This window comes from Egretta garzetta, unplaced genomic scaffold (assembly GCF_000687185.1).
Source record: "Egretta garzetta isolate BGI_Z169 unplaced genomic scaffold, ASM68718v1 scaffold79, whole genome shotgun sequence".
Lineage (NCBI taxonomy): Eukaryota > Metazoa > Chordata > Aves > Pelecaniformes > Ardeidae > Egretta > Egretta garzetta.
In genome coordinates, this window is record NW_009260791.1 from 3,911,803 (window position 1) to 3,933,864 (window position 22,062).

The 22,062-nt window shown below is 41.6% G+C and overlaps 3 protein-coding genes across 6 annotated transcripts in view; 1 reads left to right on the forward strand and 2 right to left on the reverse strand.

The window, feature by feature from the left end:
• LIN52 (lin-52 DREAM MuvB core complex component) overlaps nt 1–1,336 on the reverse strand; it is a 46,373-nt gene extending 45,037 nt beyond the window's left edge. The window contains exon 1 of the mRNA XM_009646609.2: nt 1,223–1,336. Within this exon, the coding sequence (XP_009644904.1) occupies nt 1,223–1,336 (114 nt within the window). The remainder of the gene's footprint in view (nt 1–1,222) is intronic.
• Nucleotides 151–11,341, forward strand: ALDH6A1 (aldehyde dehydrogenase 6 family member A1). Its single transcript, XM_009646674.2, has 10 exons — nt 151–2,415; nt 3,776–3,937; nt 4,532–4,610; nt 5,165–5,467; nt 6,166–6,287; nt 6,537–6,726; nt 7,417–7,598; nt 8,857–9,036; nt 9,236–9,334; nt 9,705–11,341. Exons 2-10 carry the CDS (start codon nt 3,824–3,826, stop codon nt 9,807–9,809), a joined length of 1,374 nt encoding a protein of 457 aa, XP_009644969.1. The 5' UTR covers nt 151–2,415; nt 3,776–3,823; the 3' UTR covers nt 9,810–11,341.
• A 99-nt stretch (nt 11,342–11,440) lies between these two features.
• Nucleotides 11,441–22,056, reverse strand: BBOF1 (basal body orientation factor 1). Of its 4 annotated transcripts, none has more exons than XM_035901940.1 (9): nt 21,468–22,056; nt 20,966–21,031; nt 19,461–19,604; nt 17,840–17,910; nt 17,286–17,430; nt 16,384–16,874; nt 14,821–14,925; nt 13,470–13,538; nt 11,441–11,886 (listed from the first exon to the last, which is right to left on the reverse strand). In XM_035901940.1, exons 1-9 carry the CDS (start codon nt 21,468–21,470, stop codon nt 11,772–11,774), a joined length of 1,209 nt encoding a protein of 402 aa, XP_035757833.1. In that variant the 5' UTR covers nt 21,471–22,056; the 3' UTR covers nt 11,441–11,771. The 4 variants fall into 4 exon arrangements, 3 of the variants coding, with proteins under 3 accessions (XP_035757833.1, XP_035757832.1, XP_035757834.1); XM_035901939.1 differs by having other exon boundaries at nt 11,441–11,946; XM_035901941.1 differs by lacking the exon at nt 21,468–22,056 and having other exon boundaries at nt 11,441–11,946; nt 19,461–19,600; nt 20,966–21,026.
• Between the last annotated feature and the right edge of the window lie 6 nt (nt 22,057–22,062).

Consider the following 22,062-nt stretch of genomic DNA (forward strand, 5'->3'; position numbering starts at 1 on the left):
GGGGAGGGCGCGGGAAAACTCCGAATGCTTCCCTCGGGTCGCCTCGCGTAAGGCCGTTTCTGTCACCGCAGCTCCCCTCCCCGGGGCTCCCGGTTGGTATTTCTGGAACAAACATTCGGGACGGCCCGTGCAGAGGGCACGGCGGGGCCCCGTGCTCAACAGGAGGGGGAAAAGGAAACAAAAACCCAAAACCTCAATGTCAAATTTGCTTGACGCGGGAGCCAAGAAGCTCCGGCTTGGGCAGCTCCCTCCGCTCGGGGAATCGCCCCACGGTCCCGCTGGTAGCCAGCCCGGCCTGGCTCAGCAGGTGCACCTAAGGTAGTTCGGTTAATCGTGTCCTGGTCGGTTTTCTCCGTGTTCCTTAAGTAGCACGTGTTGTGCTACATATTCACCAGCCATATTTCCCCCCCCAGTTTTCAGATTTCTTTTACCACATGTCATATCTCTTCAATAAGATCAGCAAAAATGCATATCGAATATACGACTGATGAGAACGCATGAAAAAAGATTGTTTCAAGCTGTGTGGACTGGCCTCATACTGCCTATTTATGGCAGAGAGAGGATCTTATTTCCTTTGGGCAGTATCGAACAACTTTTAACTGTTATAGTGCCTTTTTTTTTCTGGTATCCATGGCTGTACACTCTCCAAGTTCTGAACAGCCAAATCATGATTCTCCAGATAGTCTGCTTTACTGCAGTTCTTGTTCCCACAGCAGGCTTATTCTCTACAGAAAAAAGGTTATGATCTTATGGAAAAACCACAATCAGTCAAGCATTGCCTGGCTTGCTTAAAATATTTTTTCTTCTGTGTGCAATTTTCTAGATATCCCTTTTAAGCAGTTTGAGAAAAACTCAAATTCCATTGCACTGAAGTCCACGTGGGTCATAAAGCACTGGAGCTTGTAGGTCAGCTGTAGATACGTGGCACTTAGGCTAATGGAGCGACTGATAGCAGTAGGAGTTTGTCATTCTTTAGACCAGCACTAGAAGACCTTTTCCGACAGTCAGGAAACTCAGTCAAGGAACTCTAATTTCCTGTGCTTCCTTCCAGGTTCTATAGGGGATTGTGGTTTTGTAGGCACAGTCTTTTTCCTCTCTTTCTCAAGTGTAATTCCAGCTATGTAATCATCTGCAACATTTTATTTTTGATTCACTCCTGGTGGTACCTCCCAAATCACTAGGTCTTGCTTATCCATTAAGAGTCTTATTTTGCACCTCTCACCCTAGCTTTCTCATCTCCAAGCTTTCTCAGCTTGTCCCAGCTCTGATTGCTGTTCGCTTTTTTCACTCTCATCCACTTTTCACTGTCATTACTTGTCCAGCCAACACCGTTCATATTCCTGATTCTTCCTCTGATCTCTTTCCCCTTCGTTACACCTTGGATAGCATCCCAATCCTCATCTCCCTCTCGTAATTCCACACCCTAATTTCTTCACAGAGTTCCCTGATATACTTGGGTTTATACCCCAGTTCTGTTGATGTGTCCCATTTCTGTTGTTCACACAGCAGATCCATTTCCTTTTCCTCTTATCTGTTCTCCAGCCACTGTTCTGTGGCATGATGAACCTGCTTTTTCATAGTTCTCTCCTTACCTCCCAATATCAACTCCCAGTTCCTAATTTCTTAATTTATATAGTCCCAATCTATTTTCCTGCATGATGCAGCTTTGCTGCCTATCCAGTGCTAGTTACAGCTTCTACCTCTGCTTTTCCTTCTGTCCTACACTTACCTGAATTCCTTATTCCAAACTTCCCTTTTATCTCCTCTGCATCTGAGTTGGAAAGTTCTGTTTTCTGTGCTGCCCGACAGGTCACTATGAACTCAGCAGACGCAGGTTCCTTGCTCGTAGTTGCAGGACCGAGTGGGGAGTGGGCAAAGTTCAATTTTATGCCTGTAGCTATGAGCTGGAGAGATGAACCTACTTAGTGGCTTGATGGGAAGGAAACGCATAGTGCAGTGGGAATTCTCACAAGGTGAATTATTAACTGTTTCTTCTGGACATTTACGAATTGTGGTTTTTCTGTTTTCTAACTTAGTAAACACTGGGTGACTAGGTAGATTGAAATAGTTCTGAATGTAAGCATAGCAATGTATTTTTTCTATAACTGCTTTTAAAAACAGTTTTGGCCATTTTGGTGTAAAGTGAGAGAAAAACGAGGCAGAGAGCATGAAAAATTTCAGCCTAAGCAGTTAGCTGGGTCTTGCTGTAAATACTGGATCTAGACTCTTTGCTGGGCAGCATAATGGTAAATTACAAAGGCTTTCATGTAATAAGGCACACTGGTATTTAGGCACCTTGAGACAAAGGTCACTCACTGCCCAGTGTTTTGTCCTCCACAGCCAACAACCAAACTCTTCATTGATGGGAAGTTTGTTGAGTCCAAAACTACTGAATGGATTGATATCCACAACCCGGTAAGTGAAATGGCCTCAGCGATCACAGTGCAATGAGGGTCTGTGCCTCTCTCCAAGAATCTGGCAAAAGGGGAAAGTACATATATTCCTTGAGAAAGGTTTAGACTTGGAGCTTAAGATGGATTTAGCACCATGTAATTGCGTGAAATGTCAGTCTGAGGAAAGTGATGACCTCCTTTATCTCCCCTGGGTAGTAAAACTGATCTCCGGAAAGGAAGCTTAAACTCTGCTTACATTTTGTTTGTTCATAGAAAGGCTCTGTGATTAGTATGTCTAATTCCTGAAGCATTTCTTTCACCCTGTATGTGAAATCAGCCGGGTGTGATTTGATGCCAGCTGAATGTGAAGTCCTGATAGAGACTGATTTCACTCTCAGACTGAGGTAAAAAGTCCTGGCAGCTGAAGCTCCTCTCCTTTCAGAGAGCTTCTGTCTGCGAGCCACAATATTCACAGTGAGTTTAGAGGTTGGATCCTATACAGTGCAAAATAGTCTTAGATTAGTAGCACTTGTAGTTGTCAGAATCCTCCACCAAAGACAAACGGAAATGAGGTTGCACTCAGAATTCTGACCCTTCTGACCCCCCTAGTAAGCATTTGGACAGCAATTTCTAAAACTTTTCTCTGTAAAGCCCTATTTCAGTTTGCTTTGTGGAAGCGATCAGAGCAGCGAGCCATGTTCATGAAGCTCATTTGGTCTCTATGTGGTGACCAATATTCTTGTTTAATTTTCTTTCTCTTGTTTTGCATAGTTTCTCTCTTAGCGATGTACCTGATGTTTTTGTCATGTCAAAGCAGATTTATTTTTTAAGAGTGCATTAGAAGGACATTAAACTGGCAAAGACAAGCTTTTAAAGTTAAAATACTGTAGAACCAAGGTTGCTTGTAAAAATTGTACTTTGGCCTAGTGGTCTAGGTAAACTAACATCAGTGCCAACTGCACAGTCATGTACTGCTTGTTCCAAAGGAACCTTGTCTCATTTAATGCACAAGAGGGACAGCAGGTGAGCCAAGATGATGCCGAAGGAAAAGACCACAGTCCACAGAAACCTTTGCCTTGTACTCTCTAGAAGCTTCAAGATAGGCAAGTCACTTCAACTCCAACTTGGAAATTGGCGCCGCATTTGCAGCTTTCTGGGTGCCTAATTTGAGATATGTGGAGTACAGATTTTCAGAACTATTCCAGTTTTAGCCCAGGCCTTTTTTGTGCACCAGGGAAGGAGTCGCTTTTGTGCTCTCCCCTTAGAAGTACAGATCCTTGTAGAACAGGGATAATAGGTGTGTGGTGTGAAAGGACCGTTGAATGGTTGGCAGGTACAGATGGAGGAAGTTGAGTTTTGATGGAGTTTGGTTTTTCCTTCAGGCCACAAATGAAGTGGTTGCCCGTGTACCAAAAGCTACAGCCAGTGAGATGGAGGCAGCTGTGGCTTCTTGCAAAAAGGCGTTTTGGAACTGGTCAGAAACATCCGTTCTGAGTCGCCAGCAAATCTTCCTGCGTTATCAACAGCTCATCAAAGACAATCTGGTGAGACACCACAGCTGTGTGTGATGGCTGTTGCTGACTGTGTTGCAGTTGACTTTAGGAATTAAATTGAGAGTCTCAGGGTTTACAGAGTTCTTGATGAGGCATTGTTGCCATGATTGAGCATCCAACTGAGACACTGTTGTTGAGAGGTGTAGCAAAGCACTCTCCATCAAACGGGGACAGAGAGGCGGTACTTCTTAGGGAATATTATTCTGCATTTGTCCCTTTACCAAACGACCACAAGAGGAACTTTCAGCCTTGATGGAGAATGTGCCAGTTGATAAAGAGAAGTGGGAGAAGTATGTTACTATGTGTTTGCATTTCCCCGATTGCTTTTTTGGTGTGTCAGTGGTGTGACACCTGAAAGCTGTAGAGTACAAGCCAGCCCACCATTGCTTCTTCTAAAATGTCACCCAGGTGGCTTATTGGCTTCTTGTCTACAAGGAGCAAATCAGTCAGTGTGGGCTTTTCCAGGTTCTGCTCAGTCTGTTCATTGTGATGCTCAGCTCTCTGTTAAACTGTCTTATCCCTGCACCCTATTTCATGGGCAGACACTTTTCTAATTATCATAAACTTTCTGTTTTCCAATTGCAGAAAGAAATTTCAAAACTCATCACCTTTGAGCAAGGGAAGACCCTGGCTGATGCTGAGGGAGATGTGTTCCGAGGCCTCCGTAAGATGCTGGCTCCTCCTCTTAAAAAAGGGGATTTCAGAACCCATAGGGAAGGGAGGCAGTCTCCTGAGCAACTGATTGCTCTGGGAATCTGTACACATAGCTTCCTTCATAGCCTTCTATGGAAAGAAAAAGGTCAATTGCAGCTCTAACCTGAAAAGTTCCCTTAGATAGAGTTTCTTTAAATCACTTCCGAGTCATTAGATCCTTCCTTTTCCTAGGAGTGACTACAAATCGCTGCAAAGGGATAAGAACTTCTTGCTTGTGCTCAGAGGTCTAAGGTTGAGCCCCAGCTGGTACAATAATACTATGCCTGTGCTTCTTTTACTGGGGCTGGTGTGTCTGTGCTCCTGTCACAATGATGTATAATGCACTCAAGAGAGAATCCACTCACAGTGCTTGGCAGAACAAAGGTATTTTCTGGAGCACAATGAGTTTTAAGTTGTGGGAAAAGAGGCTGGAAGAAAGACTTGGGACCAGGCAGTGGTGAGAAGGGAGTTTGGGGACTAATTGTTAACAGATCATCCAGTGGCATATTGCCCTTTCTGCTGCAGAGGTGGTTGAACATGCTTGCAGTGTGACATCCCTCATACTGGGAGAGACCATGCCCTCCATCACTAAAGACATGGACACTTACACCTACCGTCTGCCTCTGGGTGTGTGCGCTGGAATTGCACCGTTCAATTTCCCAGCCATGATTCCTCTTTGGATGTTCCCCATGGCTATGGTTTGTGGAAACACCTTCTTGATGAAACCATCTGAGCGTGTACCAGGAGCACTCATGTTCCTTGCCAAGCTGTTTCAGGATGCTGGTGCCCCTGATGGAACCCTGAATATCATCCATGGACAACACGAAGGTAATAATAGCCCTTCTTGGGAGATGGTTGGAGTGTGTAAGTGTTGTGGTGTATGTGCAGTGGAGGTACCATTTGGAGAGTCTGATACTGCTGCTGTTAGATAGGTTTGGACAGATGCTTCAGCCCTCTTGATGGAGGTGAAGGGAGGTGGTAGGGAGATTCTCTGCCATCTTGCCCCAAATCTTTCAGGATTTTGGAGGCTGCGGTCAGAGTTCCCAAGGCATGTAAATGTTAAAATTCTATTTAGAAACCTAAGCTGCAACTGAAATAAGTAGATAAATCATCTTGGCTTCCCAAGGAAGCCTAAACAAGAATAAAATGCCTCACTGAATATGGAGTGGATGCCAGTATTCTAGCTCCTAACATGACTTTTTTTTACAGCACACAAGTAGCTTCAGAACACAAGGATACAAATAGACAACAGTAACTTTGCTTTGGCATCGCTCAGGCACCTTGGGAGATGCCCAAAGCGTGAAGAGATGGCAGAGAGCCAGGTGTACGAGGAGAGGGGCAGGAGCCCACATGCTGAGAAATTAGTGGAGAGATGCACAGACAGGCAGTGGGGGAACTCAGATGTAGGAAATGCAGAGGCAAGAATTTTGATAGGAAGAAAGATACGCGGATTTAGCACTGTGGGGATGGGAACAGAGGGAAGCATTTGTGCACCACAGTTAAAATGTATTATTTCCTATTTGAAGCTGTGAATTTCATTTGTGACCATCCGGATATCAGAGCAATCAGCTTTGTGGGATCTAATCAGGCTGGCGAGTACATCTATGAGAGAGGATCCCGGAATGGCAAGAGAGTCCAGGCCAACATGGTAATGCCTCTGAATGGAGCACGCTTCAGCACATAGACTGCCTCTGTCTCCTGTGAATGTTAAGAGAGACCACACCACTCAGCAGCAGAAGCTGACTTTGCTACTGGTAGTTAAGTGATGAGGCTGCCCTTCTTGCCAGCCTGTTGGTAGCAGAGTCATAGCTACTGTATAAAGATATTGCCAGAGAGCTAGAGAAGAAGTGGGCTGGGGTGGTTAATAATGGGAGACCATGTATGTGTTGTATTTCAGGGAGCCAAGAACCATGGTGTGGTGATGCCTGATGCCAATAAAGAGAACACCTTGAACCAGCTGGTTGGAGCTGCTTTTGGAGCAGCTGGGCAACGCTGCATGGCCCTGTCTACAGCAATTCTAGTGGGAGAAGCTCAGAAATGGCTGCCAGAGCTCGTGGACAGAGCCAAAAATCTACGTGTAAATGCAGGTACAGACTGTGATAATTTCTTATGAGGTACTTCACTTCTGTAGAAGTGTAGCTTTTTAGGTTGGTGTATCTGCCATGCTACAGCGTGTCCCTTGGAGCTATTGGCACTATAGATTTGATGTGTAGGGGTAGGAGCTAGCAGATTGTTTGGATTGGGAAACACAGCCCTAGACTTAGAGTTAGGAATACGTAGGAAGGCTTGGCAGTATGACTGTGATGCAAGGTTTACAGGTTTGGTCCTGTTTTAACTGGAACTTTCAGGTTATGTCCTATGTTTAACTCAAACCTACCATTTTTATAGCAACCTCATGTAGAGATCCTTCCAATTTGTAATAAGCATGCAATAAAAAGGAAAAATGGAAACAAGTACTTTAGAAAAACTAGACTGTTATTAATTCTAGGAGAATCATCTTTTGTTCAATAAAGTCCTGCAAAGGGGAAAAGTTTCCTTTCTGAGAAGAATCTGTTGTTGAATTTTGGCTTCCCGGTGATCTAAAATAATGCTTATGCTTATGAATTCTCTTATTTGTTGATTATGAGAGTTGCAGGCTATTATTCCTGTTCATTAATGTTCTGTGTCTCAGAAACATCAGGATTTTCAGATTTTTCCTGCCAGTGTAATTATGTCCATGATGCCTGTGAAGAGGAAGCTGTCAGGGTTAAAAACTTGGTGTCTCTGCCTCTTCGCAGGAGACCAGCCTGGAGCAGATCTAGGGCCTCTGATCAGTCCCCAAGCTAAGGAACGGGTTTGCCATCTGATTGAGAAAGGAGTAAAAGAAGGTGCCAGCCTTCTTCTGGATGGACGTAATATCAAAGTGAAGGGCTATGAAAATGGCAATTTTGTTGGGCCAACGATCCTTGCCAATGTCAAGGTAAGATGACCGAAACCAGTGCTTGGTACTGTATGTTGCAGGGTCAACTGAAAAATGGGTTACCCAAACCAGTCAGTAATCAGTAATCACCAGGTGGAAACCCTGTAAGTGGCTCAGCCTTCCCTTGCACGATTCCAGTGAAGTGCTCATTGTAATGCTGCTGTTGAGGTGATAAAAGAACTTGGAGTAGCAGCGTACTCTGAATGGGGTTAATGATCTTAACTTGAATGGATTGCAGCCAGTTAAAAGAAGATATGGGCAGTTTGTACTGTGTTGAACTAAATGTCCAAGAATAATACAGGATAAGGTATTCACAACTTTGTTGAGTCAGCCTCTCAATATAATGCATAGTGTGCAGCAGGTGGACACTACTGCAGGGGAATATTCTTTACCAGGTGCACATCCATGTGAGTTTTCATACCTAAAATCCTTCTTTTACATTTATGCAATTAGCTGTTATGATTTCCTTAATACTTAAGTATTCAGTTCCTCGTGAGCCTTTTGGTAGCAAACCCATCTTGATAGTTTTGCTATTGTACTTTGCATTCTTAGGATTTTATTGATTTTATGCTATTATAATTCAGGCTTCATCTATCTCAGAATTTTCTTGCCTTATTTTCATTAAACATCTTAAGATACTTCACTTACCTGTGATGCATCATAAATATTGTTAAGTATTCAAAAGTAAAAGTTTCACTGAGATTTTGTGATTCTTAGTTTTCTTATAGAGTGGTTAATAATATGGTAATCCACATAAAATTTGCAACTGGTCAAATGAATGTTTTGTAGTTTGCTGTATTAGCTATTAGTGATTAAAGTACTCTCCAACTGGTGTTTTTGTATTTGTCAGATGTTGCTAATTATCGGACATAAATCCTGGATGCTGAGTTGGAAAGGATAGCAGGTTCTAGTCACTTTGTCAACAAGAACTGAAGCAAACTATCCTGAATTAATCCCGGTCTTAATCAGCCTCGGTCAGAGCAGACCTGCACGTGAGGTTAGGCAGGCAGTGAAAGTAGGATGCGCTCTGGAGATGAAAAGTTGGTGCCCCCTGTAGTGGACTGGGTAGATGGCTGGGCATGGGAAATGGGGAAGAGGCAAGGAGGACTGAAGGATGGCCTGTGGCAATGCGGTATGATGGGTGATCCCAGGAACATCCTGAGCATTAGCAGCATGTGTGTTTGTTATATCCTATTTAGTAGGATATTTATATTATATCCTGTATACAAGCTGCTTTTTCTGCTGTTTGTCTTGGCAGCCAAACATGACTTGCTACAAGGAGGAAATCTTTGGGCCCGTCTTAGTGGTCCTGGAAGCAGATACTTTGGATGATGCCATTGAGATGGTGAACAATAACCCCTATGGAAATGGAACTGCAATCTTCACCACCAATGGAGCCACAGCTCGGAAATATTCTCACTTAGTAGATGTGGGCCAGGTATGTTCAAGCTCAAATTGTTGCTATCAGTACTCATTGTTTCCAGTGGGTAGCCGCCCAGCTGTAGTGACTGATCACTGACTGCTCAGCCAACTGTACCCAGCCTTGGATTTAAGGCAACAAAATGCAGCATCTTTTGGCAAGTGCTCTGCAATCTACTACTTCCTGTGATTAATACGGCGGCTTTTCTTTGGTTTAGGTGGGTGTCAATGTTCCGATCCCAGTACCTCTGCCCATGTTCTCTTTCACCGGCTCTCGTGCTTCTTTCAGAGGAGACACCAATTTCTACGGCAAGCAGGTAACTTCCTGAGTCAGAGTACTCTGTTGGGTTGAATTGTGATACATCACATGATGAATGGCAATGAGGAGATGGTCATCAGAGCTCATTAGTAAGGAGACTTCGAAGCTGTCTCAACCAGGAAACTGAAGACCAGACAGTGATCACAGCCACCATAATGCATGTTACAATAGCCAATTCCTAAGAAGCAAGCTTTCTCACAGAACCAGAATCTTTGGGGAACTGATAAAAGGAGCAGGCTGATGGGAATTGTTCCCACAGAGGAAAACTCAACCCTCTGTAGATAAAGTAGAAACTGTTTGATGCACTACTAGACCTGAAGAATTTATAAGGCCAAACACCTGATCCTTGTGTCTCTCCTTTCCTCCAGGGAGTGCAGTTCTACACACAGCTGAAAACAATCATTTCTCAATGGAAAGAAGAAGATGCTACTGTTACGAAGCCCGCTGTGGTTATGCCAACTATGGGAAACTAAATCAGCCTTTGCAGGTGCTGTGGCTGGTGCCCTTCTCCTTCTATGCTGCACTTTCCAGCTTTGTCCTGACTATCATAATTTCCTTGGGAATTAATAGAAAGCTCCATGTTCTCAAGGACCTCTGTTTCTGTGCAGATCAGGCAGGCTCATGTAACGCACAGTCTGGGTTTTCTGTTGCTGTCAGTCTTTTTTGGCTAGCTGAACTCATTCTTTTTTTCCTACAACCTATCACAGAGGAAACAACCTTATCTAACTGAAAGGGCAGATAGTGAGATTTGGCCTTAATTTGTATTTCTTTCCAGATGCTCTGAACTTGAACATTACTCTGGTTTCCACCTCAATATCTTTAGCCTTAGTGACTGACTCACTCCTGGCTACATCTTGTAGCAGTTTTCTTTACCTCTTTATCTTACATCCTAAGATTTTGAGTTCACCTTACTCAAAGATGAGTACTTTTTTGAGTGACATAACTGGGACACCTTGGGTGTCTCATAGAAGTGACTTTACAAACAATGAAGACAGCAACTTTGGGAGTTGAAAATTTCAGTCTTTCATCTGTTGAGCAGTTTCCAAAACACTCGGGAAATAGCTTTCCTTTTTCAGGAAAGAGTATTTCATTGCTTGTCAGAGGATGAAGGAAATCCCTGTGTGGTACAGTGACCTTCACCATGCCTCTGACAGCTTGAGAACTTCTGTTCCTGTTGTGCACATTGGCTCATGTTCTCCAGCTTGCTGCTGATTCTGTTACACCTGAAAGTTGCTTGGTGCCTTTGTACTGTGCTAACAGACACGTGCCTACAGGTCCTGTAGCGTAATGAAACTGTGGAAGCAGAAACATAAGTGTGTGTATGTATCTTTGCGTCACAGCATTGTGTGGGTCTGGGTGGAAGAGATAGTAAATAGACGAGTCAGTGGGAAGACAGAACACAGTTTTTTAATCACAAAGCAGCCAGGCCTGTTCTGTTGATTTCTTCTCCTGACTGTAGCTGTATTTCTTTTGCTAATTGATTGACTCCTTGTAACATTTGCTCAAACACAGTCACGTTCTCTAGGGACTGCAGGTCCCATTACTAGAGAAGGATAAGACTTGGTATACCCAGTTTTTAAAAATCTCTGCATTTGGAGCTTGAGAGCCTGTATTTTTATTCCTGGATGCAGCCATGAGGGAACTTATTCAAGCACCCATGGCAAATACTACTATTCTAATGATTGTAACTGTTACTTGTTCTAATTAAACTACCCGAATGTGAACACTTTGTATCCTGCCTTCTGGCAAAGATGCCTTGTAACTGACATTTATGTATTAGTGCAATTGCTGTGCATTCACTTATGTTTGTATCTTGGTTTTTTCCTCTGCTACACCCTAGAGGGAAATTCTCACTGTGTAATTTGATTACGAATTAAAAACATGCTAATACATTTCTGCAGAGTGTGACTGTTGGTCGGTAAGGCACTATATAGGTGTGATGTTGACTTCATTCACCTCTTTGCAGAGGCTGGTCTGTGACTCCTGTAACCCATGTATATCCATCCTTTTACAGTATTTCAAGGACTGATTTCCCCATACAGCATTTCAAGTAATGCCTTGTTTCTGTTTCCACATACACATCACTTGATTACAAAACCTCTTCAGCTTCACATAAATTACTTTATTCCAAACTGAAAATGTATCTTCATCAAATTATAGCAACACATACATACAGAGTTCTAAGCACTACTCCAAACCCTAGTGCTTTGTATGGGGTCATCTGAGCTCCTGGCTTGGGAAAGAATAAAATCTTTACTTTAAGAAGGAGGAAAATAACTATGTCGGATAGATTTCAAAGGTGTAGTCAAAGCAGCAGTGCAGCAGACAGGGGATTTAGAATTTGTACTTTTGCTCACAAGAGAACTTCCAAAATGAAAAGTGCAGATGAGTCAGTAATTGCTGTGGCTGTTGCTCATGCAAAGCATGCAGCTGCCTTACTCCTGTGGGGTTAACATCTGAATAGGTGGAAGGACTGCTGCAGAAGATGACGAATCTGGTAATTCGTCCTGCTGTGTAATGAATATTAGGTTGGGAGAAGTATTTTCTGCGCTGCAAAGGTAAAATATTGTAGGTAAATCACCATTAAGACATTGGCATTCATTCATGCACCTGGGAAAGGAAAACTAATTTAGTCTCTAATATTGTCTATAGTCATTCACTTTTAAAGCACCTTAATTTTCTTCCTAATCACTATTGCTATTCTGACTTTTCTGTTGTCCTATTAAAACCCATTATATCTTTCCTTTAGAAATTCTAAAATCCAGCTTCTCCTGTAAGAAAAGCAGTCTTTATCAAGCTTACCTGCTCCCTGGAGAACTGCAGGAGTATCCTTGAGCTTTCTCCAGACCTCTCCTAGACACCTGGATAAGCTTTTCACTTGTGCGCAAACATCTTTTCTGATTATCTGCATTTCCAACAGCATTTTTTAAACAGATGGTTTTAAATAATTGTACCAGAAATGCAAACATTGTATCTGCCTTTTTTAGTCCATGAAATGCCTTTTTAGATCAAGCTGCAAATGCTGACTGATCATGATGTACCTGCCTCATCTCACTGCTGTTACACCTTTCCACCCACCTGTTTATTCTCCTTTTATTTCACTATAAAGAAGTAAGCTAAAGAATATATTTTCTATATTATACAAAAGTATAATCTAAGTATAAAGTATCTCATAATAAATTTCTTTAGACTATATTAAAATATGGTTTTATAGTCAACCCTTTGTCTCCTATTAAAAATTATTTCTTGCCTAGAAGGCACTGCAGTCTAGATTCTCAAAACTTGTTGATACTCTTAAGTCCAAAAATCATGCAAAAATAGTTTATCTACCTTTGAGAATTGGGCCCTGTGACTTCCACTTCTGGGGTTTTTTTTGCTGTCTGTACAAAAAAAAGCTACAGCTCACTTCCATTCCCATTTCTGGAAGAGGCAGTCTGCCTCTCCAAAGGAGGTGTCCCCTACCTTCTCATATAAATCCCCCAGGGCTCCTGCTTATGATGAACTTTATCTAGTTATTTGATGTCTGGGCATTCCATTTTGCTTTTTATGCTTCACTGCCTCATGTCTGACATCATGGCATGCCAGAACCCCTCCCTACTTATTCCTCCAGGGTAAGTTGATATTGTTTGCCTTGGAGTGTTATAATTAGCTATATAGTTGTACCTGAGTCTGTATCTGAAAACGAGGCATATGAATCTTCATCCTGGTCCTTTCTCTCTTAAGCAATTCTATATGGAATGCAACATCAGCTTACTACATTTCGCCTTTTAATCAAAACTCACTGTGCTAGCTGAAAATGCATCTCCTTGTATGGTCATGACCTTGCACAAGAGAATCCTCCAAAAATAATAAAGCTGCTTTTCAATAAGAGGAGGCTTTAAGGGGGCAGGAGATCAATATTTTTTCATGAGAGCTGAGTCTAAATGCCTGCTGCAAAAAGATCGACATGACCAGAAATTTCAAAATAAACAAAAAATGCCTCTCATCACACATACACTTATTTGTGTATAGACATGCTAATATTGATCTTCAGACAGACCAAAGTATTCTAAAGTGGGAGAGGTGACAGAGGGAGAACTGCATCCATAAGCAGGACTGAGGAGATGTTAGTGTGGTAGAATTTAGTATCTTACCCAATTCTGCTTTCTTCTTTAGTATCGTCAGGAGCTGGAGCTGAAGTAGCCAACACTCTGGTGCATTTCCTGTGAGGAAGACACAAGAGCAAAGTAATCCTCATCTAATGATGATTTATGCTCAGACAGGTTTCTAATCCCCCACCAAACTAGTTTTCTAAAATGAACAGCAGGCAAGAAGTGCCAGGACACCTGAGGTACTGCAGTTCGCTCCCCAAAATGAGCACTATGAATCAAACATTAGTTCAGTTCACTGTGGAATTCCGTATTTTGTGGCAAAATCATTACAATTGAAAGGGAATGAGGAGAAACAAACAAGAATTTTCTTAAAAATCTGGGTTTAATCGTAAGTCAACTTAAAATGAAGCGTTTGTATTCCATTCCTCAAGGTTTCACGCTCTACAGCTTTGTGTGTGCTCTTATATGTTGGCAAATATTGATAAAAGGAGTTAGATTCATGCATAAATTGGAACCATAAAAGCTGATGGATGAATCATTTAATTATACATTTCTTACTTCCACTCCAATAACCTTAATAAAATTTGCTAAAATTCCATTAATGTAACTTTTGTTAACAAAATGTAAAACTTTTTTAAAAATTAAATACTCTTTTAACACAGAGAAGCTGATATTCCACCCTAAGCATTACATCTCCCCAAACTACATTAAAAATCAGAGCATTTTAGATTTCTCTTTGGGCCCCTTATGCCCCAATTCACAGCTTATAATATATTTGATGGTGTTTGAATTTTGAATTTCCAGTGTAAGCCATATTTTAGGTACCTCTAAAGTGATACTCCCAAGTTTCTTACGCAGACAGCAATGAGCCATAGAGTAAAAGTCCACTTTTAATAATCTGGCTGTGGGTATTTGTACTTTTTAATACTGGGCAGATTGCTTCACAGCACTCTTATTAAAAGGAAATATATGTGGGGAGTGCTACTGTCACAATATACGTTATTTACTTGGTTGGTAAAGATGGATAGGGATTTATTAATGACTGAACTAAATTAATCCCACTGTACTGAGCAAAGTTAATTCTCCTCACTTCTGTCTTCCTCAGCACTACCAAAATTTACTTCCACTTGCTTTTCTTTTGATACTACACACAAAGATCTAACAGTACAGCCTGGTGCATGTCCAAAATTAGTACATAGTATATAAACTTTTTCAAAAGGTTAAATCAGCTTTTCAAAAGGCTGAAGTACCTCACACCAAGCCACACAGTTAGCTAGATCCTTATGTTAGCTTAGATTCAGAGTTTCTTGGAATTCCCTGACCTGGAGTTATCAGCCCAGCTCCTGTAACAGGGAAAGTTCAGTGTTCACCTGCTGAGGAACCAGATTATTACCATGGATTTGTGCCATTCATTTTGGCAAAAAGCAGTCGCAGAACACGTTCTTTTTGTTCCCATGTCAACTCACTGATATCCACTTTTTCAAACTGGATTTTTTCCCTGAAAAACACAGAAAAGATCAATGCATTAGAAGAAAATTTCAAATTCTGTATGTGTAAAACAGGTTTTAAATTCTAGCTCTGCATTGCTCTTGTTCAGCTATTCATAGCATGTAAATAGAAAAGATAAATCTGAGCACACAGCTGTCTTTTCAACTTCTGAATGTTTGGCTCTCGGTAAACTAAGGAGAACAAGCCTGATGACTTCTGTTACACGTCATGGTTACAAACACTGGGAGGGGGCGGGTGAGTACTAACGTGTATTAGCTTCAAGTGCATTGTCCTTTCCTTGCTTCTCCTGTTCATATATAAAGGGTCAATACATGTAACCGATTTTCATTCTCAGTTCCAGTCTCCCCCAGTTGCTCCAAGGAGAAGCTTCCTTGGATCTCAGTAACTACTTTCACCTCTGATTTTTCATGGAGTGATTATGCTGTATTATTTTTGCGGTAAGATCCCCTGAACTGAACAAACCATTCTGAATGATTGTGTCGCCAAGCTATTCAACAGCAAATGCATACTAAGCAAACATTTTATATGGGAGTAGGGTAATTTTGATCGCTCACCAAGGATGTATGCTGGCTTCAGCTATGGGGGACCTTAACTTGATAGCTTAAAATCCAAGTGCCTGCACAGTGCTGCAGTGTGTAGGCACACATTTCTAGCAGGAGGTTGGAGACCTGTAATCCTGGCCACTGCGGCATGTAGCCCTAATTTAAACTAAGCTGCATCCTAATACACATTCTGAGATATTCACACTTGGAAACCCAAGATTTTGTTTAATTCACTACAAAAATGTAATCCTGCCAATCAGTATGGTACTGCATGAATCTTGGTTTTGATATGCCAGTGTCTATTTCATGTTAATGGCATAATTTTTAGATTACTATGAAGCTTGAGGAAAACAACCTTCGAAAGCACAATGCAAAGCAGGGGCTTCTGACGTTTGGAAGAACAGTTGAAAAAAAGACTGGATTTGCCATCTGTTGGATGTTTCTGTTAAAGTGATCAGCAACACAGTAAACAGCTGTTGCCATCTTAATTGTAATTTTTAGGCTTCAGTGTTGTTAGCTCACTGGAGCGAGTAAAAAGCAAAAGACCAATGCCAGAAGAGCAGTGCCTATAAAACCAAAAATATCAGAGAAGCAAGGATAATTATTAAAAGGAAATGGCAGAAGCAGTTCTATACTGGAAGGTCTATATCAAATTCCACAGCACATGGCAGAATATGCTTTCGAGCTTGTCTTTAATCCATAGAAATAATGACCAAAAAGCGGTAGCCTAGTTGAAATTAGGTGCCCACAAAGTCATTACTAATGGATAGGATATCACACCTCATACAGTTACTCTCCCTACAAAAGTCTCCACAAGCATTTAAAATCTAGACAATATTATCAGGCAAAGGGTTTTTTTCAGGTGTGCTAGGAAGATAAGACACTAGTTTTTGATGTTTCAATACCAGTAGCATTTCTCTGCTTCCTCTAGGTCTCTGTACACACTATTTGTGCTATTTATGTTGCTTTTGAATGTTTTGATTTGGGGAAATTCTTCCTTCCCTGCACATGCCTCCATCATTTTTCTGTAATAGGCAATTTGAGCCTTCTTCTTATAGTGCTTTCTACTGGATATGATCTCCTGCTTCACATGTTCCAGAGCATCTAGGAAGAACCTTTCCACCTCGGTCCTCTCATTTAAGATATTCCGGGCTAGTTTCTTCACTCGGTTCATCTCCCGATCCTTCATTTCTAGTAGTTGCTGCAGTTTCTTGATCTCCACCATGCTTGCCTGGTTTTCTACCAGCTGTGTTTTCCGAGTCTCTCTCACAGATTGTCGGGTCATGTGATGTAAGGCCATCTCCAGCTTTTCCACTTTACGCTGCAGATCTCCAATCTGTGTTTTCTGGCGATTGATCTGTAGGATCTTTTTTCGAATCGAACACTCATTGATTTCCTAAAAGATGGGAAGAAATTATGTGGGCTTTTATTTCATTTGCACTAAATCTGGAGGTGTTTTTTTTCAACCCCCAACACTGACAACGTAGTAAATATGTTGGTACCTTCACATTGGAGAGTGAATAATTCTCTGTGATCAGGTTTTTGTTTACAAGAGAAGCCAGATAAGAAAGGCTTTGTATGTAGTATACATTACAGAGGGACCTATTCTTAATGGGCTAACATAGGAAACCATTCCTTCTTTCTCCTCCACAATTAAGATAGAATAAGAGCTCTTCAGACAACTCTGAATTCAGTAACTGCAGAGGTGTCTGACCGGGGAGCGGTCAGTCTCAGTACACTTACATCTGTATCCAGATGCACCCCTTCCTAGAGGAGAATGAAACAGAATTAAAACCAGAGCAGAAACCTTCTCCTGTAACAGAAGAGCTTTGTCCTCTTCTAACTTCTGTTTGATTTTCTGCAGTTCCATTGTCTCTTTCAGCTGGTAAGCAAAGGCACTGTGAAGACTAACATTCTCCTTGAACATCTCTTTCCCAGTGCTGTTCAGCTGCCTGGACAGAGGGAAACAAAACCCAAGAGCTTTAATCACAACCTTTCTTGACTTTTTTAATATTAAAATCAATACTTCAGTGTCCTAATTCCAGAGCTAAGCTGTAAAATTCTTACAGGTCTGTACCAAGTTTTCATAGCTTTGCTTCTAGTCCTACATCTGGACTTGGAGAATGAAGAAAACAGCGGTACCATTGTGATAATATTGCCTCTAGTTCTCCCCTGGAACCAGCATGAGTCTTACAGTTTAAATGTAAATGCTGACATCATCTTGACATTTGAAATATAAAAACAGGCTAAGTCATCACTGATTTTGCCCTTCAAAGCCCATGTAGTAACATGGGAAACTTATTTAAAACACAGTGCTGAAATGGTTTTGTAAAGTAAAAAAACAGGAAAAGCGTTTCTTACAAAACAGCCTCATGCTGGGCAGTCTCCACCATTATCATTTGCTTTTTCTCAACATCTTCTTCCATTTTTTTCTGCAAGGGAAAAAAGCCTGTTTAAATTTTGATGAGACCTGTGGCACTGAAGCTAAAATTTGAAACAATGTCAAATCTAAAATTGTACCCACAGTTTTCAGCACACCTGACTTCTTGCTAGAGAAAGAATGAACCCTGAGGGCACTGAAGTACCTGATGGAAGTGGAGAATACAGCCTTTCTGGGATTCCGGCATCCTGTTTTTCCTTGGAAAGCTGCACCTAGCATTCAACTCATTCACCATACTTGTATTGACATGGGAAATTGTAAAATGCTCAGTAAAGAGCTGTGGAAGCTACATAAACAAAGTAGTCAGTGGGAGAAATAATTCTGTTCTAATAAAAGTCCCTTTAACTGCCCACCAGTCTTTACCTTTTCTTCAAGAAACCTCCTCTCCAATCTCATAACCACTTCCTGATGTCTCCTGTCTGAAATCTCCATACTCTCTTTTAACTATGATGAAAAAGTAAAATTTCTTTAATAATGGCGTTTTATTTCAGCCATATAACTACAAGTGTGGTGTACTCTTCAAAGAGGAATTTGGTGGTCTTTCCTGGCACTACCCACAGTCTTCATCAAATTTTTATGCTATCTATAAAATTCACTTAACCTTCTGACTTATATTATTGCTTTGCTTCCCCTTCATAGTTCACCTGTGCCCATACTTTCACATCACTGACAGTCATTTGCACATGTCCTGTCACTCTGTTTAATGCCCAATTTTAGAAATCTGCTTTGTCTACTCATTCAGTCATCGAGATCATTCCGAGTCCACGCCTCAAGCATTCTTTGAAAAATGCCTGACTAACTTGCATTTGATATCTTAGCTTAAAAGCACCTTTACGTTAATAATCCAAATGCTGTTGTCTCCGTGGAAAGCATTTGGTGTTGTTTTTAAGCCCCTTCTTGTGGTTGAAAAAAATTACAGCAGAACTGAGTCAGCAAGGCACTTGAATTGCTCGAAGCACTTTTTTCATGTCATCAGTCAGGTGGGATACTTTTTTATCCCAGACTGGAATGTTTTACAGCCAACTCTATTTAATATTTGCATTATAGCTCCAAAGCATCTCTGATGAGGTCATGTGCTGCATTAAGTGCTTAGTGACAGTCCCTAGTTTTATACTCTAGATGGCTTATGTGGTTGAAAAAATGATGCAATACTAGCATTCGCATCCTAATTGAGCTGACTAGCGAGACATCAGTCAGACTTACACTGCTTCTAGTCAGTTGCTAGCTCCTCCATACATATCCCAAAGTGTGTACTAGATGCTCTAGCCCATCCACGTATATGTTTGCACAATTCCATGTTACTGTGTAAAAAACCAAAACCAACTCTACAGCACTGGACCATTACAGAAGTGAGTTCTGGCTACAGAACTTGCATTTTATCAACTAGTGCTTTTCCTCACTCTCTGTAAAATGTAAAGAAAACAATCCAGTAGATCAGCCATGTTTGTTCTCCTCCACTCCCAAATTCTATGCTGCCATGAAGATAGACAAGTTACTTTTTAAAAATAAATATCGCAAAGGCATTATTTATGACAAACTTACATCTTCCAGCTCTTTCTCCATAGCTGCTTTCTCCCTGTGGAACTCCTTTATTAATATCAGTTCTAATTGAATTTGGCCAATTTCCTCAACTTTTTTCTGAAATTCCTCCTCCAGTTCTTTTATTTGTTGGGCATAGTAGTCTGCCTGCAAATCAGAAATTCTCGATAAGAAAGCAAAATGAGAGAAAACAACCATCAAAGATCATAACATAAAATGCAGAGCACACAGAACTGAATGTCTGAAATTATACTGAGCTGCAGTGTTTTAAAAAACCCAAGGAATTCATCTTTAGAAGAAATGCTGCAAACTCAGCAGAAGCTACCCTCCAGTGAAATAAGAAGTCCAGAAATAAATAGTAAGTTTAAAGCAGCGTCCATATTCCTGAAGGACTGCACCCTGTGGAAGAGACCCACGCTGGAGCACTTTGTGAAGAACTGCACCCTGTGGGAAGGGCTCACATTGGAGAAGTTTGTGGAGAACTGTCACCTGTGGGAGGGACCCCCACGCTGGAGCAGGGAAATAGTGTGAGGAGTCCTGCCCCTGAGGAGCAGCAGAGACAGCGTGTGATGAACTGACCCCAACCCCCATTCCCCGTCCCCCCTGTGCTGCTGAGGGGAGGAGGTGGAGAAATCAGGAGTGAAGTTAAACCCAGGAAGAAGGGAGGGGTGGGGAGAAGGTGCATTAAGATTTAGTTTTATTTCTCATTATCCTACTCTGATTTGATTGGTAATAAATTAAATCAAGTTCCCCGAGTCATCTGTTTTGCCCATGATGGCAATCGCCAAGTGATCTCTCCCTGTTCTCATTTTGACCCATGAGCCTTTTGCCATATTTTTTCTCTTCCCTGTCCAGCTGAGGAGGGGGAGTGATAGAGCAGCTTGGCGGGCACCTGGTGTCCAGCCAAGGTCGACCCACCACATTGATCATCTATAGCCTTTTCTGCTCTTTATAATCTGAGGGTGAGAGAAAGTTCCTTTATGGAGTCTGCTTGATGGGACATAACTGTCTTAAAGAGCAGATGAGCACAGTTCTGTGTTTCTTATTGAAGCCAGATTACCAAATAATAATTTTCTCAGTTCTTTTTAAGAATTCTTGGTTCAACAGTAATGAATGAAGAACTATAAAAGAATTGAAAGTAGTTATTGTTTAGCTCAGTAAAAATGAAAAATGCTTTTGCTGTGCCTCTTGCCTCACCATTACCCAGCTGGTTCCTAATACTATTTCAGATGTTATAAAATATTCCTACTACTATCGGCTCAGTAAAAATGAAAAATAAATTTCAGATGTTATAAAATATTCCTACTACTATCTGAAATAATACTAGAGTCATGGGATAACTCCCACACCAGCATTTTTTTCCAAGTTCTTTCTTCATGCAATATTTTTGCATCGAAACCTGTAACAGTTAACTGCCCTAGCTCCTTCCTCATACTAAAATGAGAACTACTTTTCAGCCCACTCAGAAGACCCCACTGTTCTCATGACAAAGAGAAAAGTTCATTCACCAGCTTCTTCTTCTCTTCTTGTGTTTGTTGTTTCATATCAATCAGCTTCTGCGTCAGTTTCTTAGTCTGTGAAAAGAGAAAGCAAGAAACAATAAGTGAGGGGGGAGGGAGGAAAGTATCCTTGCTGTATTCTTATCTTCAAATTTGAATACGAGAAGACACAGAAAGAGGGGAAAGATCCCTGATTTGCAGTGTTCACGTCAATGAAACCATGTTTGTGTCAAGCATAGGAAATAATGAAAGCTTAAACTACAAAAACCTGCACGTATTAGATACAAATGGATCTGTGACTCTACTGAAGAATTAAAACTACATAGACAGAGGGTTTTCTTCCTTACTGTTTTGGATAGTGGTGCAGTGTTAGAGGAGTTTAGAAAAGGAAAAAAAAAAAGACAGGTACAGAGAAAAAAACAGGCAGCTGGAAAAAGGTCCAAGTAAGATCTTCTACACTGGATAGGCTGAAAGAAAACAGTGGGATGCGAGCAAGAAAATTGTCTCCTACCATTTAACCTCACCAATGTCCTGGGGATCAGAGCTTTGCATCTTCTTATTCAGTAAATAGGATGTTAAAATAATTTAATTTTAGTTTTGATTTTCAGTTTCTTTTTCTAACTGAAAAAAGGTTTTGCTTGGTACTTGGATTTAGAAAGCTAGCATTAGAACTGAAGTGAAATAATCCGCGATGCAGGAAATGGAAGCTACAGAGTAGGGTTTTTTTTCTTATTGCACTCTGAGTAGAGTTTAGCTCCATTTTTTTCTAAAGCCTTCTCCAGGTAGCTAAAACCAGCAGATTCCCCCTCGGCTTGTCTTTTTTTTCAAGCTGAACAAACGCTTCGGCCTCTCCTTGTACATCATGTGCTGAAGCGCCCGACCATTTCGGTGTCCCCTGCCCTGGCCTCCTTCCGGTGTTTTGCTCTCTCCCTTGTACTGAGGGAGAGCAAACCCGGCCCTGGGAGCAGGTCCCAGGCAGGCTGGGCGCTCGGGGCCCGCGAGGGCCCTTCCCGCCGCCAGGGCGCACTGCCGCCTCACGTTCACCAGGTCCTCCCGGCGGTGTCCTGGCACCGGGCTGGGCCAGGCGCTGGCACCCAAACACAGCG